The following is a 17,111-nucleotide window of genomic DNA, read 5'->3' as shown; positions in this document are numbered from 1 at the left end:
TGCGGTGAAGTCGTGCCAGGCGCTGTGCTCAAGATCTTTACGACCATGATCTCATTGAATCCTCATAACAACCCTATGAGGTAAGACCAAACCTACTCTGGGGCAGGGAAACTAAAGGTCAAAAAAGCACTTTCCTGAGGATGAGGGAAATCATCCGTAGCAATACATCTTTATATTCCTCCACACGGTTCATTAGGGCGCTCTGCACCTCACAGGTATCTGGTAAATGTCTGAAGAATGGAGCAAGGCGAGACACACGCGAACTTCTGCTTAACTGAAACTCACATTAAGGAGAAGTCCGGAGCCTCGCTCCAAACGAGACTTCGACGGGAAGAGGTGGCCCTACGATTAAGGCAATAACAGCCTCCCCACCTCCCCTGTTCTAGACAATGCAACGCGGATGGTTATTTAATCAAAACCCACGTAGCCAAAGTAAGAGGGTGCGGAAAAGTTTCACTCGCACCAGAGACCGCATCTACGAAAGAGGTGTGACTGTACGGCCCCGCCCACAAGAAACGCCCAGCCTCGCTGAGCCCCACCCACTCGGGCCCGCGCATGTGCCCTCGAGCCCCTGGGATCGGGAGGGGGAAGGGAATGTGGGCTTCCGCGCACGCGCAGATTAGGCGAGTGACAGCGAACCTGCGCAAAGCCGGAGGCGGACACCTTTTTCTTCTTGCTGGCGCTGTAGCCCCCGGCGCTGCTGCCGTTGTGGGAAGGACTGGCCGGCCTCTTCTTGCTGTTCCGGGCTATCCCCGGAGTGGACGTGGTGGCCACAATGGGGATCTGAGCCGCCATTCCCACCCTAAGCCTTGCTCCTCCCCCCCTCCCCACTCGGGTCCCGGTGCCGGCCCTGGAACTTCCGGCCCGCTGTACTTCCGTCTCGATGGTTTGAAAACCCGGCCCGGACTCGGAGAGCGTGCGTTACTTGTCTCTGGGCCAGATCTAAAAGGCGGAGCTCGGAACAGTTTGTTCCTTCCGGGCGGGACGGCGTCTGCCAGGGCCGAATGCAGCTCCTCTCGCGTTCTGACGCCGGGCACGTGCTAGGACATCCCCAGGGATGGAGGAATAGACCATCCCACGATCTGTTCTGATTAAGTGGATTTTTAAAAAGTTAATCACCACGTTGTCTCTTCTCAGGTCAGAAGATTGATCCCTTTTGTTGCCTGTAAGTATACTTGTAAGTTTGTACTTGTAAGTATACAAGTCAGGGCATTGTCTGTGGACCAGTACTGCGACGCTCCTGGCTCTCCCCTTAGACGCAGCCTTGTTGCTCAGAAGTTTGTGTTTCGTGGTACCCAGATAAACTTGAAGGATAGAGTGGCTGCTAACCTTGTAGGGGTCATCGACCCCACTGAGCATCTGAGCTCCCCCTCCACACCTCCTCGTGCAAGTGTACAGTTCAGTCGCTTAGTCGTGTCCGACTCTTTGCGACCCCATGAACTGCAGCATGCCAGGCCACCCTGTCCAACACCAACTCCCGGAGTCCACACAAACCTATGTCCATCGAGTTGGTGATGCCATCCAACCATCTCATTCTCTGTCATCCCCTTCTCCTCCTGTCCTCAATCTTTCCCAGAATCAGGGTCTTTTCAAATGAGTCAGCTCTTCTCATGAGGTGGTCAAGTATTGGAGTTTCAGCTTCAGCATCAGCCCTTCCAATGAACACCCAGGACTGATCTCCTTTAGGATGGACTGGTTGGATCTCCTTGCAGTCCAAGGGACTCTCAAGAGGCTTCTCCAACACCACAGTTCAAAAGCATCAATTCTTTGGTGCTCAGCTTTCTTTACAGTCCAACTCTCACATCCATACATGACCACTGGAAAAACTATAGCCTTGACTAGACCGACCTTTTTTGGCAAAGTAATGTCTCTGCTTTTTAATATGCTGTCTAGGTTGGTCATAACTTTCCTTCCAAGGAGTAAGCGGCTTTTAATTTCATGGCTGCAATCACCATCTGCAGTGATTTTGGAGCCCCACAAAATAAAGTCTGCCACTGTTTCCCCATCTATTTCCCATGAAGTAATGGGACCAGATGCCATGATCTTCGTTTTCTGAATGTTGAGCTTTAAGCCAAATTTTTCACTCTCCTCTTTCACTTTCATCAAGAGGCTCTTTAGTTCTTCTTTGCTTTCTGCCATAAGGGTGGTGTCATTTGCATATCTGAGGTTATTGATATTTCTCCCAGCAATCTTGATTCCAGCTTGTGCTTCCTCCAGCCCAGCATTTCTCATGATGTACTCTGCATATAAGTTAAATAAAGTGAAAGTGAAGTCGTTCAGTCGTGTCCGACTCTTTGCGACCCCATGGACTGCAGCCTACCAGGCTCCTCTGTCCATGGGATTTTCCAGGCAAGAGTACTGGAATGGGTTGCCATTTCCTTCTCCAGACTATCTTCCTGACCCAGGAATCGAACCCAGGTTTCCCGCATTGTAAGCAAGACTCTTAGACGTACTCCTTTTTCTATTTGGAACCAGTCTGTTGGTCCATGTCCAGTTCTAACTTGCTTCCTGACCTGCATACAGGTTTCTCAAGAGGCAGGTCAGGTGGTCTGGTATTCCCATCTCTTTCAGAATTTTCCACAGTTTATTGTGATCCACACCAAGGCTTTGGCATATTCAATAAAGCAGAAATAGATGTTTTTCTGGAACTCTCTTGCTGTTCTGATGATCCAGCAGATGTTGGCAATTTGATCTCTGGTTCCTCTGCCTTTTCTAAAACCAGCTTGAACATCAGGAAGTTCGCGGTTCACGTATTACTGAAGCCTGGCTTGGAGAATTTTAAGCATTACTTTACTAGTGTGTGAAATGAGTGCAATTGTGTGGTAGTTTGAGCATTCTTTGGCATTGCCTTTCTTTGGGACTGGAATGAAAACTGACCTTTTCCAGTCCTGTGGCCACTGCTGAGTTTTCCAAATTTGCTGGCATATTGAGTGCAGCACTTTCACAGCATCATCTTTCAGGATTTGGAATAGCTCTACTGGTATTCCATCACCTCCACTAGCTTTGTTCATAGCGATGCTTCCTAAGGCCCACTTGACTTCACATTCCAGGATGTCTGGCTGTAGGTGAGTGATCACACCATCGTGATTATCTGGGTCATGAAGATCTTTTTTGTACAGTTCTTCTGTGTATTCTTGCCACTTCTTCTTAATATGTTCTGCTTCTGTTAGGTCCATACCATTTCTGTCAAGTGTACAAGCAAACATTAAAAAGTTCACAGATCTGCTAAAACCTGTTTATAAACTTAAGTGGAACACCACCACCCCCCTGCCCCCCTCAGTTACTAGCCATGTACTACTTTATATGTCTTCAAAGTTTCGTGACATAAGTTACCTGGTTTATAATTGGTAGACTAATTTATTTGGCTTCTGCTGGAACACAAGCTGTATGAGGGGAAACCAGTTATGTTTCCTCACTTTTCTTTCCCAGGTTCACAAGTACCTTGCAAGTCGTTGTTCCATTATACGTATTTGTGTAATGAAGTAATTAAAAACTGAATGTAATGAAGTAATTAAAACTGAATGAAGTAATTAAAAACCTTGTAGTAACTCGTTGAAGCTGCTGTTTTCTGATAGAGGAAAGGGATATTGGTCAATCTGGATATTTGAAAGACATAGGCTGCAAAATGACTTAAAAGGTGAGAGAAAGAACAGTTAGGAAACTAGTAGTAATGTTACTGACATCTTTTCTCCTTTAGAGAAAAGAATAGCTTACCACTGTTGAAATGTTCCCTTGTGTGCTCCAATCTCCACCCCCTCTTCACCTAGATCTAGTCTTCCTCATTCCTTATTTCAGTAACTAACACCTCCAGCAGGCTTGTCACCTAAGCCAGAACCTAGGTAGTGATCCTGGCCTCCTGGGTCCATTCTCTTCTCATTCTGGGTAACTACCCCCTCACTTCTGTTCCTATCCTGGGGAATCCATTGACCCTCATCTGGATCCTTGCAACACACACACTCTTTTTGTTTTAACTTTTTTTTTTTTTAATTTTTATTTTATATTGGATTTACACTGTTATCTCACAAAGCCCCTTTATGTCAGTTTGAACTTTTGTCTTTTCAGATACCACCCTGACCGAAGACCACCCTTCATACTGGTTTCCAGAATGGTCTGACTAGATCACAGAGCTAATCACGTCACCTGTGTTCTTCAGTGGCCTTTTACTTTGGCATATAAGGTTCTTATGGAGGTGATGGAATTCCAGCTGAGCTTTTCAAATCCAAAAAGATGATGCTGTGAAAGTGCTGCACTCAACATGCCAGCAAATTTGGAAAATCAGCAGTGGCCACAGGACTGGAAAAGGTCGGTTTTCATTCCAGTCCCAAAGAAGGGCAATGCTAAAGAATGTTCAAACTACCGCACAACTAAACTACCGTACTCATTTCACATGCTAGCAAAGTAATGCTCAAAATTCTCCAAGAAAGGCTTCAATAGTACATTAACTGAGAACTCCCAGATGTTCAAACTGGATTTAGAAAAGGCAGAGGAACCAGAGATCAAATTGCCACCATCCACTGGATCATAGAAAAAGCAAGAGAATTCCAGAAAAACGTCTGCTTCTTGACTATGTGGATCACAGCAAAGTGTAGAAAATTTTTAAAGAGATGGGAATACTAAACCACCTTACCTGCCCCAGAGAAACCTGTATGTGGGTCAAGAAGCAACAGTTAGAACCAGATATGGAACAACGGACTAGTTCCAAATTCAGAAAGGAGTACGTCAAGGCTGTATATTGTCACCCTGCTTATTTAACTTATATACAGAGTACATCATGTAAAATGCCGGGCTGGATGAAGCACAAGCTGGATTCAAGATTGCTGGGAGAAATATCAATAACCACAGATATGCAAATGATACCACCCTTATGGCAGAAAGCAAAGAAGAACGAAAGAAGGTCTTGATGAAAGTGAAAGAGGAGAGTGAAAAATTTGGCTTAAAGCTCAACATTCATAAAACTAAGATCATGGCATCTGGTCCCATCACTTCATGGCAAATAGATGGGGAAAAAGAGGAAACAGTGACAAACTTTATTTTCTTGGGCTCCAAAGTCACTGCAGATAGTGACTGCAGCCATGAAATTAAAAGATACTTACTCCTTGGAAGAAAAGTTATGACCAACCTAGACAGCATAGGGTTCAGGATGGGGAACACATGTATACTAATTAAATAAAAATTAAAAAAAAATAAATAAAAAGCAGAGACATTACTTTGCCAAAAAAGGTCCGTCTAGTCAAGTCATGTATGGTTTTTCCAGTGGTCATGTATGGATGTGACAGTTGGACCATAAAAAATGCTGAGTGCTGAAGAATCGATGCATTTGAACTGTGGTGTTGGAGAAGACTCTTGAGAGTCCCTCGGACTGCAAGGAGATCCAACCAGTCAATCTTAAAGGAAATCAGTCTGGAGTATTCATTGGAAGGACTGATGCTGAAGCTCCAATACTTTGGCCACCTGATGCAAAGAACCAACTCATTGGAAAAGACCCTGATGCTGGGAAAGATTGAATGCAGGAGGAGAAGAGGGTGACAGAGGACAAGATGATTGGATGGCATCACCGACTCCATGACATGAGTTTGTGCAAGCTCTGGGAGTTGGTGATGGACAGGGGAGCCTGGCTTGCTGTAGTCCATGGTGTTGCAAAGAGTCAGACACAACTGAACAACAACATACAGTTCCTAATAACTGCCTCTGCCCCCTTCTCTTGTTTCATACCGAACATTTAATTCTCTGTGCTCTGGGTGGGTCTAACTCTTGCGAAGAGTGTACATTCATTCTGATAATTCTTCATAGTTTCATTTCCACTATTTCCTAAGAATTCTGCAGTTCAGATGCTACTTCCAGTGAAAAGCTCCCTGCCACCTGATGCCCCTTCCATTTCCCTCCCCTGCCTTTTGCCCACCCTATGCATGCCTCCCAGAGGGCATCGAGCACAGTGTGCTCTGCTGGGCACCTTCCCATAATCCCCTAAATCATAAATGTTTACTGAGTTCAAACACCTATCCCCTGCTTCTGAGGAGTCAGACAAGTGGGTACCTCACCATCTGGCTTCCTAGCACAAAATTCAGTCCTGATTTTGTCTCCTCCTTTCTTCCTGAATTCCTTCCCCTGGGACTCTGAAACACCACCATCCTTTTTTTTTTTTTCCCCCTTTTTCCTAACCATGGATCCTTTCTTTGACAGTTTTTTACCAAATGGTTTCTAATCACACTATACTTTTTTCAAAATATAGGTTATATAGACATGCTCCCTGGACTTCCCAGGTGGCCCAAGTGGTAATGAATTTGCCTGCTCCAGAAGGCTCCAGAGACACTGGTGTGATCCCTGGGTTGGGAAGATCCCCTGGAGAAGGAAATAGCAACCTACACAGGTATTCTTACCTGAAGAATCCCATGGACAGAGGAGCCTGTCAGGCTGCAGTCCTTGGGGTCGCAAAGAGTCAGACACAACTGAGCACACGTCCACCACACTAGATTTACTCCTCCTCCAGCAGGTAGGCTTTTAAAATTTCCCAGGTGATTCTAAAGGTCAGTCAGGTTTGGAATCAGCTCCTCCTGCTCAGTCCTTACTTACTAGTTCCTCACTGCTTGGTTAAAGGCCCTCTGCCCTCCACACTTTGTAGTCTCCCCAGACATTTCACCAATTCACAGGGGGTTCAGGTGCCATCTAAATGAAGATGACTTTCAGATCTACATCTTTTATCTGGGTCTTTCTACAAATATGCATATCCAGATATAAAATTCCCCACGTGGATATGAATTCATATTCAACAATGATGATGCCTACAGTCATCTCACAGTCAACATGGCAAAAACAGAATTTGTCTTCCTCCCTCCTCCTCCAAAGCACACTCCTCCCTACTGTTTCCTATCACAGTAAATGCCACCATTATCCACCAGTTGTTCAAACTGGAAACCTGGACGTCATCCTGGACTCCTCCTCTTTGGCCACCTCCGAACTGTAACCCCATTCTAGCCACCATCGTCTCTCTCTGCTGCTGCTGCTGCTGCTAAGTCACTTCAGTCATGTCTGATTGTGTGTGACCCCATAGATGACAGCCCACCAGGCTCCACCATCCCCGGGAGTCTCCAGGCAAGAACACTGGAGTGGGTTGCCATTTCCTTCTCCAATGCATGAAAGTGAAAAGTGAAAGTGAAGTCACTCAGTCGTGTCTGACTCTTCGTGACCCCATGAACTGCAGCCTACCAGTCTCCTCTGTCCATGGGATTTTCCAGGCAAGAGTACTGGATCGGGTTGCCATTGCCTTCTCCGCCTCTCTCTCTAGGACTCCCATAATGCCTTGTATCTTTTGGATTCCTGTGGTCCCTCCAACCCAATCCCCGCATGCAATTCCACTTGACCTTTTGTACAGTACAGACGTGCCTGTGTTATCATGCCCTCTGCTTGAAACCCTTTGGTGGCTTCCCCTGGTCCCTAGAGTGAAGTCCAGTGTCCACAGCATGGATTAACAGGCCTTCAGGGAGGTACCCCCCTCTCTAACCTTGCCTCTCACCAGCTCCCTATCCTCCAGTCCAGTTTTCACGTTTTTCTTGGTTCCACCAATCAGCTGTATTCCCTCCTCCCTCAGGGCCTTCACCCACGTTGCTACTACTTCTCCCTGGAAGTTGCTTTTCTCTCCACCCCACCCTCATTTCTTTCCGCTCACCCTTCCTGTCTTGGCTGATGTTCTATTATTTTAGCCCTCCCCATCTCTCTGGCTTGGTTAAAAGCTCTGTTCTGTGTTCCCATCACTGTTGATCATCCAGTATCTACGAAGCGGTTGTAATGTGTCCAGCCCTGAGGATGGAGCCAAGGACAAGCAAAACAAGAGTACTCCCTGCTCTCAGGGAGCCCCCAGTCTAGCTGGGGACAGACATTAGATTGTCTTCTCAGCTGGACAGAAGCTGTCTGTGGCAGTGACTGGAGCTATCGATCAAGTGGCTGAGCAGCAGGAGATGATGAGGAACAAGGAGAAGGAGAGAAATGCAGGCGCACAAACACTCAAGGGAGCAAAAAGCTTCAGGTTGGGAAGAAACCTGGCCCACGTCCACCTTGCAGAGCCATCACTGCACACCGTGGGCACCTGCAAGGGCTCCATGCCCTGCCATGGGTGTGGCTTCTGTGTGTGCTCAGTCATTGGCCGGGCTCCTCTGTCCGTGGGATTCTCCAGGCAAGAATACTGGAGTGGGTTGCCATTTCCTCCTCCAGGAGATCTTCCTGACCCAGAAACTGAACCTGTGTCTCCTTGCTTTGGCAGGCGGGTTCTTTACTGAGCTGCCTAGGAAGACCCTGGATGTGGCTCACACATGCTGGAGAGGAGATATGTGAACAGTGATGACCCGTATTCTGCTAGCTTTCATGTGGAGGCAGGGCCTCAGCCTTCCCTAAGTCCCCTCCCCAGTTTTTCTTGAGAACTTGCAGGCACATCTGCTGTAGCACGAGGCCTCTCTATGGACTTCCTCTGCAGCCTTCTTGCTGCTACCCGTGGCTCCCGTGTCCCTCACCGATGCCACCTTTCCTTTGGTGAAAGCTGCTGGTGCCCTCACTGTGACCGCCAATTAAGTATTTTTAGCCAGAGTCTCGATCCCAGTTAAGACATAATTAAGAATAAATACAGTTGGCACTTCCTTAGTGGTCCAGTGGCTAAGACTCCACGCTCCCAAAGCAGGGGGCCTGGGCTGAATCCCTGGGCAGGGAACTAGATTCTGTGTGCCACAACTAAGACCTAGCACAGCCAAATTAGTAAATGTTAAATAAAAAGAATAAATACAATTGACCTTGAACAACGTGGGTTTGAACTGTGTGGAGCCACTTACACAAGGATTTTTGGGGTTTTTTTGGATAAATACATACTACAGTACTAAGGCCGAGCACTGAAGAATTGATGCTCTCGAACTGCAGTGCTGGAGAAGACCCTGGAGAGTCCCTTGAACAGCAAGGAGACCAAACCAATCAATCCTAAAGGAAATCAACCCTGAATATTCATTGGAACAACTGATGCTGAAGCTGAAACTCCAATACTTTGGCCACCTGATGTGAAGAGCCAACTCATTAGAAAAGACCCTGATGCTGGGAAAGACTGAGGGCAGGAGGAAAAGGGGACGACAGAGGATGAGATGGTTGGATAGCATCTCTGACTTGATGGACATGAGTTTGAGTAAACTCCAGGAGTTGGTGATGGATGGGGAGGCCTGGTATGCTGCCATTCATGGGGTCACAAAGAGTCGGACATGTCTTAGTAACTGAACAAGAAAACAATACAGTCTGGGCTGACTGAATCTACAGATGTGGAACCATGCATCTGGAGGGCTTCCTGTAAAGTTATATGCAGATTTTCAATGGCTCGTGGGTGGGCCGCCCCTCCCCCCAGCCCCCATGTTGTCCAAGGCTCAACTTGATGAGCTTTTAAGCTACTCCATCTCACCTGAGATATAATGTTATCTACTCAATCGTCTCATCAGTCTCAGGAAGAATGGTGTGTGTTGGGATCATGCTATAGGATGGAGGACACGGTGTCTGTCTTCTCTTGATAACTTGTGTAAAGTACAATGGGTGTTTCTCTCTGTATGATCAGTGGCTGCTCCAGTTGGTATGGGACTCCTTGACACAAATCTCGAAGCTGCAGTCAAGACCCTCAAAATCCCCAACTCCCAGCCACCAGGAGAGGAGCAGAGCGTGCAGTGCCTGTCCCAGACTATAGAGGGATGCAGGCCAAAATAGCCCAGGGCTACCAGAAGTCGATGGAGCCCCTCGGAGAGGGTCACAGTCTTATCTGGATTTGTTCTTTGGATGTCACCTCCCAGAACTCACCTCTGATCTCTCTGTTCCCACCTTTAAACCAAGTAAGATGTCCCTGAAGGACATGCTCCCAGCTGCCTGTTTCTTCCATCACAGGACACATTGTGTAGTGTGGATTTTAGGCTCACTTGGGCAGAAACAGTTTCTTCTCCATCACTGTTTTTGGAGCTTTGCACGCCCTGCAGTGATGATCTGCTGAGGGCCTTACTATACCAGCGTGCTGCAGGCCTGCCCTAGTTACCATGTGCCCGTGGGCAGGCTGCACACAGCCCAACTCCGGATGCACCTTTTATGTCAGCTATGATATGATGGCAACCCCTCTAGTCGGGCATTGCACCTGTCACACAGTCACACCTGGCAGACCCAGGCTCATGCAGTCAACTCTCTGAATTTTGACCTCAATAGGTAATATTGCTTTGCAAAGTCTGAATGAGAGAAAATAGTTTTAAGGGCTGCTGTGTTTACTGGTGGAGAAAGAATTGGCAACCTACTCCAGTACTCTTGCCTGGGAAATCCCATGGACAGAGGAGACTAGTGGGCTACAGTCCATGGGGTCACAAAGAGTTGGACATGACTCGGAGACTAAATAACAGCAACAACATGGTTTCTGGAATTAATCCTTAAACCCATTCATGTTATATAAACATGAATTTAACATTACAAATATGCCCCCAAATGCTGACATATGTCTCCCCAAATAGTGGGGTTCTTCCCTTTAATTTTGAGGGCTAGTGTCATGCTCCGGGGATAGTATTTTCTTATCCTGATCAGCCCCATACCCCTTCTCTGAGCACTGGTCCTGCCCTCGTCTCTTACCAGAGGCCCCACCCATTACTTAAAATGAATTACTTAGCATCTTAACGTTTACTCTTTGTGCATATTATATATAGAGAAAACAATTGTGATTACTATAATTCTGTGTCTCTGAGGTTGCCTCCCTATTTTGCTCTCTGCAAACCTCAAATTTGCTAATCCCTGGGCTGTGGCAACACCTGCCTTCTTAATGTCAGCCAGCTTCAGTTTTCCCCATGTGTCATGGTTCCGAATTCTGCTGCAATGTTGTTGGTTTTGTGTTTTCACTCACCCATGACATTTTGTTTCCACCAGCATCAGCTGTACTTATACTTTGAGGTAGCAGTGGAGACAGTCAGTCCAAAAGTTTTGGGGACAGTTGGTTGCGGAACAAAACAGTGATGATACAGAGGCCCAGAGCTGTTCATTTTCTAAGTTTGCAAAGAAATCCTCAGAAGACTCTAAGGAGCTGAGGTCTCCTCCCAGGTGTTGTTCATTCTACGTCCTCACAAGACCTTGCTTTTCCTGCTCCAAGGCCGGTGAACCGGCCAGCCCAGCTCCCGGAGTGTGCCCGGCTTGGAGACGGGGGCAGGGCCAGAAGATCCATGGCCAGCCGAGGAAGGGAGACCCATTCCGGGCAAAGGGCCAGCAGCAGCCACCTTTCTCCTTAGTGGGACACTGGGAGGCCCCAAGAGCTGTGGGGGCACAGAAGCCCCCACCCCCGCCTTGCACAAGGAAGCCTGGCTAGCTGATGGGGTTTCCTCATCAACCCAATAATGGGTTGCCATTATTTGGAAGAGCAGAAATGGAACATGTGATGTCCTTCACAGTTTTTTAGAAAACTATTCATTCTATAAAGTCTCGAACTACTTACAAGGCCCTATGATCAGTCTCATTATCTTTTCTTTTTAACTCTTACTGAGGCACACTTGAATGGGTGCTGACCAAGTCCAGCTGCCCTGGCCTCCCATCTGCTCGTCTCAGGGTTCCTGGACACCACCCCCCCGCAACCTCACCCTAGTTCCTGAAGTGGCTGCTCTGAGTCCATCCCTGAATCTGAGTGCAAATGGCTCCTGACCTCTCACCTTAGCCCACATTTACCTTTGCAACTCTGACCCCATTGTGGAGCCATTTCTGAAATGGTCCATTTGATTCCCCACCTACTTGCGCTAAGGATCTGAACTTTTGTAAGGATTGGGAATCGTCAGTGTGAATGGAGCATCTGAATGTTTGAATGCCGCTCTAAGACAAGGAACTTGTCTTGAGTTGGAGCTGGTGTGTAAGGCGTTTTCCCTGTACAGAATGGCCCTGTACCAATACTCACTTGGAGTGCTCGCCTTCTGTTTTTCACTTCTGCCATTAAAGAGTTGGCTTTAGATTTCTCTCCTAGCACATCCATATGCTTAGCAGATTGTCTCTTTTTAATATGCTGTGGACTAAAGTGACAGATCCCCAAAAGTGTTAGAGGTATGTCTAAAATCATCACAGATGCCCGTGCGGGAGGCCTTGGGGTGAGCATTCATGGACCAGGGCATGTGCTTTGGTGTATGGACTTTGAAGATTTCGTTTGGTGAATCAAGGACTTTCCTTTTTTAAGTCTTGTAACTTTTTATGACTTCATCTCTAAAATGAGTTAGCCAATCCTGTTTATCTAAGTTTTCAGAGATTAAAGTAAAAAAAAAAACATTTTTATTAAAGCATAACTCACATACCAAAATTACTCAGATCATAAGTGTACAGCAAGATGAATTTTGGCAATCTGGTTCAAGAAGTAGAACATCATCAGTGCCTTAAAAGCCCTCTGTTTTATGCCCATTGCCAACCCCTTTTCCTCCCCACTACTCGAAGATTCAGTCATGCAGCTCTGCTTCGTTTTCATTGCTGTATAGTTTTCCATTGTGAGAATACACCACAATGTATCCGTCCCTCTCCTGGAAACTTAGGTGGTTTCCAGGCTTTGGGGGTTCTGTTGGATTACCCTGCTATGAACACTGTGCACATCTTTTGATGCACTCATACACATTTCTGTCGGTAATGCCAAGAATGGAATTGCTGGGTCATAGGCTATGGCTTAATAAATCCCGCCAATAGTTTTGGTAAGTGATTGTACCAATTTACCTTCCCACTAGCAGCGAATTAGAGTTCCAATTACTCCAAATGATCAAGGAACTTTTCCTTGAATTTTACAATAAGTTACTGTGTTTGCCAAATAAATGCCCCTAGTAAGAGGAGAGGCAGTGGAGTGTGGCAGAAATCATGATAAAGGGAAACCTCAAGCAAAGTGTGAAATCATTCTGGACCATGAAGTCCTCATTTCTGAAGCAGAGCTAATCTCTAAGATCACTTTCATCTTTAACTCTCTTGGCTCATTTTCTGATTCTCTTAAGAAGTGCTTTGTTCATCATGTAGTTTCTGGCGTGGTGGACACTAAGCAACAGATGTATACATGTGGGCCATCAGTGTCTGGCTTCAAGTGCAGAGGCTGCCCTGGAGCAAGGATGCTGACTGCTGAAGGGTTTAGGAAGGGCGGGTGAAAGAAATTTGCAAGAAGAGTTCTTGGGTCCAGAGTGTTCTAGGCAGCAAGGCTGAGCTACCAGAACAAATGGTCCGAGTCCAAAAGGAGCCAAGGAAGAGGCAATGCTTGAGCCATTGCAGGCGAGTCACCTCACTGCTTGGCCACACAAACCCACCTCCTCTGTGCCCAGCCAGACAGGGAAGGTGGCTGCCCACCTTCTGCTTCGATGCTCCACTGCATCAAAGTTTGGGCTCAGTCTTTGGCTTGATGGAGCCTTTGGCTGTGCTCAGACCCAAGCTGCAAAAGAGACTTGGAAAATGAGGACCTGGCATTTTCAGCTTCTGTAGAGGGAAGGGCGGAGAAGGCAATGGCACCCCACTCCAGTACTTTTGCCTGGAAAATCCCATGGATGGAGGAGCCTGGTGGCCTGCAGTCCATGGGGTTGCTAGAGTTGGACATGGCTGAGCGACTTCACTTTCACTTTTCACTTTCATGCATTGGAGAAGGAAATGGCAACCCACTCCAGTGTTCTTGCCTGGAGAATCCCAGGGACGGGGAAGCCTAGTGGGCTGCCGTCTATGGGGTCGCACAAAGTCAGATACGACTGAAGCAACTTAGCAGCAGCAGCAGCAGCAGAGGGAAGGGTGCCCTAAACCTGAGTGGTATTGCTAGGATATTGTTACTGATGGTAACTAGAGCTGGAGCGATGATCAGTTGTCACCCTTCCTGGATTTTTTTTTTTAATCACAACTAAAGAGGATTAAGACACTCTCTTATTCCTCATTGTTTTCTAAAGTTAAAGCTCCAGGATCTGCTCCTTAGATCCACTCCACAACTGCCACATGTTCAGAAGTGACACAGCTTCTCAAAACCATGCAAGGTATGTAGGAAGACTGACTGAATCAAATGGTGGTGGAATCAAGGCCCTACAGCTCCCCACTGTCAGAAGAAGCTGTCTAACAGGGCAAGTGTTTGTTCCCAGACCTGGAGCTCAATAGTTCACAATTCCTCAGTTAAAAGTTCGTCTCCTAGTAGTCATGTATAGTTGGGCCATAAAGTCATGTGAGAGTTGGACCATAAAGAAGGCTGAGCGCAGAAGAATTGGTGCTTTTGAACTGTGGTGTTGGAGAAGACTCTTGAGAGTTCCTTGGACTGCAAGATCAAACCAATCAACCCTAAAGGAAATCAATCCTGAATATTCATTGGAAGGACTGATGCTGAAGCTGAAGCTCCAATACTTTGGCCACCTGATGCAAAGAGCTGACTCATTGGAAAAGACTCTGATGCTAGGAAAGATGAGGGCAGTGGGAGAAGGGGACGACAGAGGATGAGATGGTTGGATGGCATCACCGACTCAATGGACATGAGTTTGAGCAAGCTCCAGGAGATGGTGAAGGACAGGGACGCCTGATGTGCTGCAGTCCATGGGGTCACAAAGAGTCAGACAGGACTTAACAAACCAACTCCTTCACACAAAGACTTGATCAGGTACTCATTCTGAGAGTGGTAGAGATGTGCTTTCTTCCCACTGGGCCCAGATGCACAGCTGCAAACTGACAAATGCACACATTCCAGTGTCTCCCTCCTTAGCCTCCTGCCCAGCCCTCCTGGCCACTCTCCTGTGGCTGGGCAGACCTGTAACAGGAGAGAACGGGGCAGGGCACAACTTTTGAAAGAGTGACACAGCTCAAGGACACAACATAAGCTGATTAGAATCAAATAGGACAGGACTTGACCTTGATCCTGAATCAGCAAGTGAAATGACACACCCAGAGGTGCCATAACAGTTCCAAGGCACTGTAGAGTCCAAGCAGTGGGTGGTGGCCCAGGTCTTGGAAATCTCTGCCTTTTACCCAAAAGAGTTGGAATAGTCCTCCCACTCATTAGCATGTGAAATTACCCAGCCTATAAAAACTAATACCTGAATGGTCTAGTGGTTTTCCCTACTTTCTTCTATTTAAGTCTGAATTTGGCAATAAGGAGTTCATGATCTGAGCCACAGTCAGCTCCCTGTCTTGTTTTTGCTGACTGTATAGAGCTTCTCCATCTTTGGCTGCAAAGAATATAATCAATCTGATTTCGGTGTTCACCATCTGGTGATGTCCATGCCCTAACCCTAACCCTAACCCTAGTCTTCTCTTGTGTTGTTGGAAGAGGGTGTTTGCTATGACCAGTGTGTTCCCTTGGCAAAACTCTATTACCTTTGCCTTGCTTCATTCCATATTCCAAGGCCATATTTGTCTGTTACCCCAGGTGCTTCCTGACTTCGTACTTTTGCATTTCAGTCCCCTATAATGAAAAGGACATATTTTTTGGGTGTTACTTCTAAAAGTTCTTGTAGGTCTTCATAGAACCGTTCAACTTCAGCTTCTTCAGTGTTACTGGTTGGGGCATAGGCTTGGATTACTGTGATATTGAACGGTTTGCCTTGGAAACGAACAGAGATCATACTGTCGTTTTCAAGATTGCATCCAAGTACTGCATTTCGGACTCTTTTGTTGACTCACTCAATATGCCAGCAAATTTGGAAAACTCAGCAGTGGCCACAGGAATGGAAAAGGTCAGTTTTCATTCCAATCCCAAAAAAAGGCAATGCCAAAGAATGCTCAAACTACCACACAATTGCACTCATCTCACATGCTGGTAAAGTAATGTTCAAAATTCTCCAAGCCAGGCTTCAGCAATATGTGAACTGTGAACTTCCTGATGTTCAAGCTGGTTTTACAAAAGGCAGAGGAACCAGAGATCAAATTGCCAACATCTGCTGGCTCATGGAAAAAGCAAGAGAGTTCCAGAAAAACATCTATTTCTGCTTTATTGACTATGCCAAAGCCTTTGACTGTGTGGATCACAATAAACTATGGACAATTCTGAAAGAGATGGGAATACCAGACCACCTGACCTGCCTCTTGAGAAACCTGTATGCAGGTCAGGAAGCAACAGAACTGGACATGAACCAACAGACTGGTTCCAAATAGGAAAAGGAGTACATCAAGGCTGTATATTGTCACCCTGCCTATTTAACTTCCATGCAGAGTACATCATGAGAAACGCTGTGCTGGAAGAAGCACAAGCTGGAATCAAGATTGCCAGGAGAAATATCAATAACCTCAGATATGCAGATGACACCACGCTTATGGCAGAAAGTGAAGAGGAACTAAAAAGCCTCTTGATGGAAGTGAGAGAGGAGATTGAAAAAGTTGGCTTAAAGCTCAACATTCAGAAAATGAAGATCATGGCATCCGGTCCCATCACTTCATGGGAAATAGATGGGGAAACAGTGGAAACAGTGTCAGACTTTATTTTTCTGGGCTCCAAAATCACTGCAGATGGTGACTGCAGCCATGAAATTAAAAGACGCTTACTCCTTGGAAGGAAAATTATGACCAACCTAGACAGCATATTCAAAAGCAGAGACATTACTTTGCCAACAAAGGTCCATCTAGTCAAGGCTATGGTTTTTCCTGTGGTCATGTATGGATGTGAGAGTTGGACTGTGAAGAAAGCTGAGTGCCCAAGAATTGATGCTTTTGAACTGTGGTGTTGGAGAAGACTCTTGAGAGTCCCTTGGACTGCAAGGAGATCCAACCAGTCCATTCTGAAGGAGATCAGTCCTGGGATTTCTTTGAAAGGAATGATGCTAAAGCTGAAACTCCAATACTTTGGCCACCTCATGCGAAGAGTTGACGCATTGGAAAAGACTCTGATGATGGGAGAGATTAGGGGCAGGAGGAGAAGGGGATGATAGAGGATAGATGGCTGGATGGCATCACTGACTTGATGGACATGAGTTTGAGTGAACTCTGGGAGTTGGTGATGGACAGGGAGGCCTGGGGTGCTGCAGTTCATGGGGTCACAAAGAGTCGGATGTGACTGAGCAACTGAACTGAGCTGATAAAAACTAACCTTGCCGCATTTCACAGCCACAGTCACCCTCTGCGATGGCACACACTCTGTCTGTGGAGTGTGCTTCTCTCTGTATTTGAATAAATCCACTTTTTACCTGTCA

The 17,111-nt window shown here is 46.5% G+C and overlaps 1 protein-coding gene and 1 long non-coding RNA gene across 2 annotated transcripts in view; one reads left to right on the top strand and one right to left on the bottom strand.

Annotated features, from left to right (window-relative positions):
• The window catches only part of INO80C (INO80 complex subunit C), a 24,898-nt gene extending 24,102 nt beyond the window's left edge, over window positions 1-796 (bottom strand). Inside the window, 1 exon segment of the mRNA NM_001105404.1 lies at window positions 640-796. Coding sequence (NP_001098874.1) covers window positions 640-795 — 156 coding nt within the window. The 5' untranslated portion in view covers window position 796.
• Window positions 627-17,111, top strand: LOC132343762 (uncharacterized). Its single transcript, XR_009492702.1, has 2 exons — window positions 627-1,165; window positions 4,063-17,111. It is a non-coding gene; the product is annotated as an uncharacterized lncRNA (long non-coding RNA).

Source organism: Bos taurus, chromosome 24, assembly GCF_002263795.3.
Source record: "Bos taurus isolate L1 Dominette 01449 registration number 42190680 breed Hereford chromosome 24, ARS-UCD2.0, whole genome shotgun sequence".
Lineage (NCBI taxonomy): Eukaryota > Metazoa > Chordata > Mammalia > Artiodactyla > Bovidae > Bos > Bos taurus.
The sequence above is the reverse complement of the archived record's forward strand: the minus strand, read 5'-3'. Positions and strand labels throughout refer to the sequence as shown.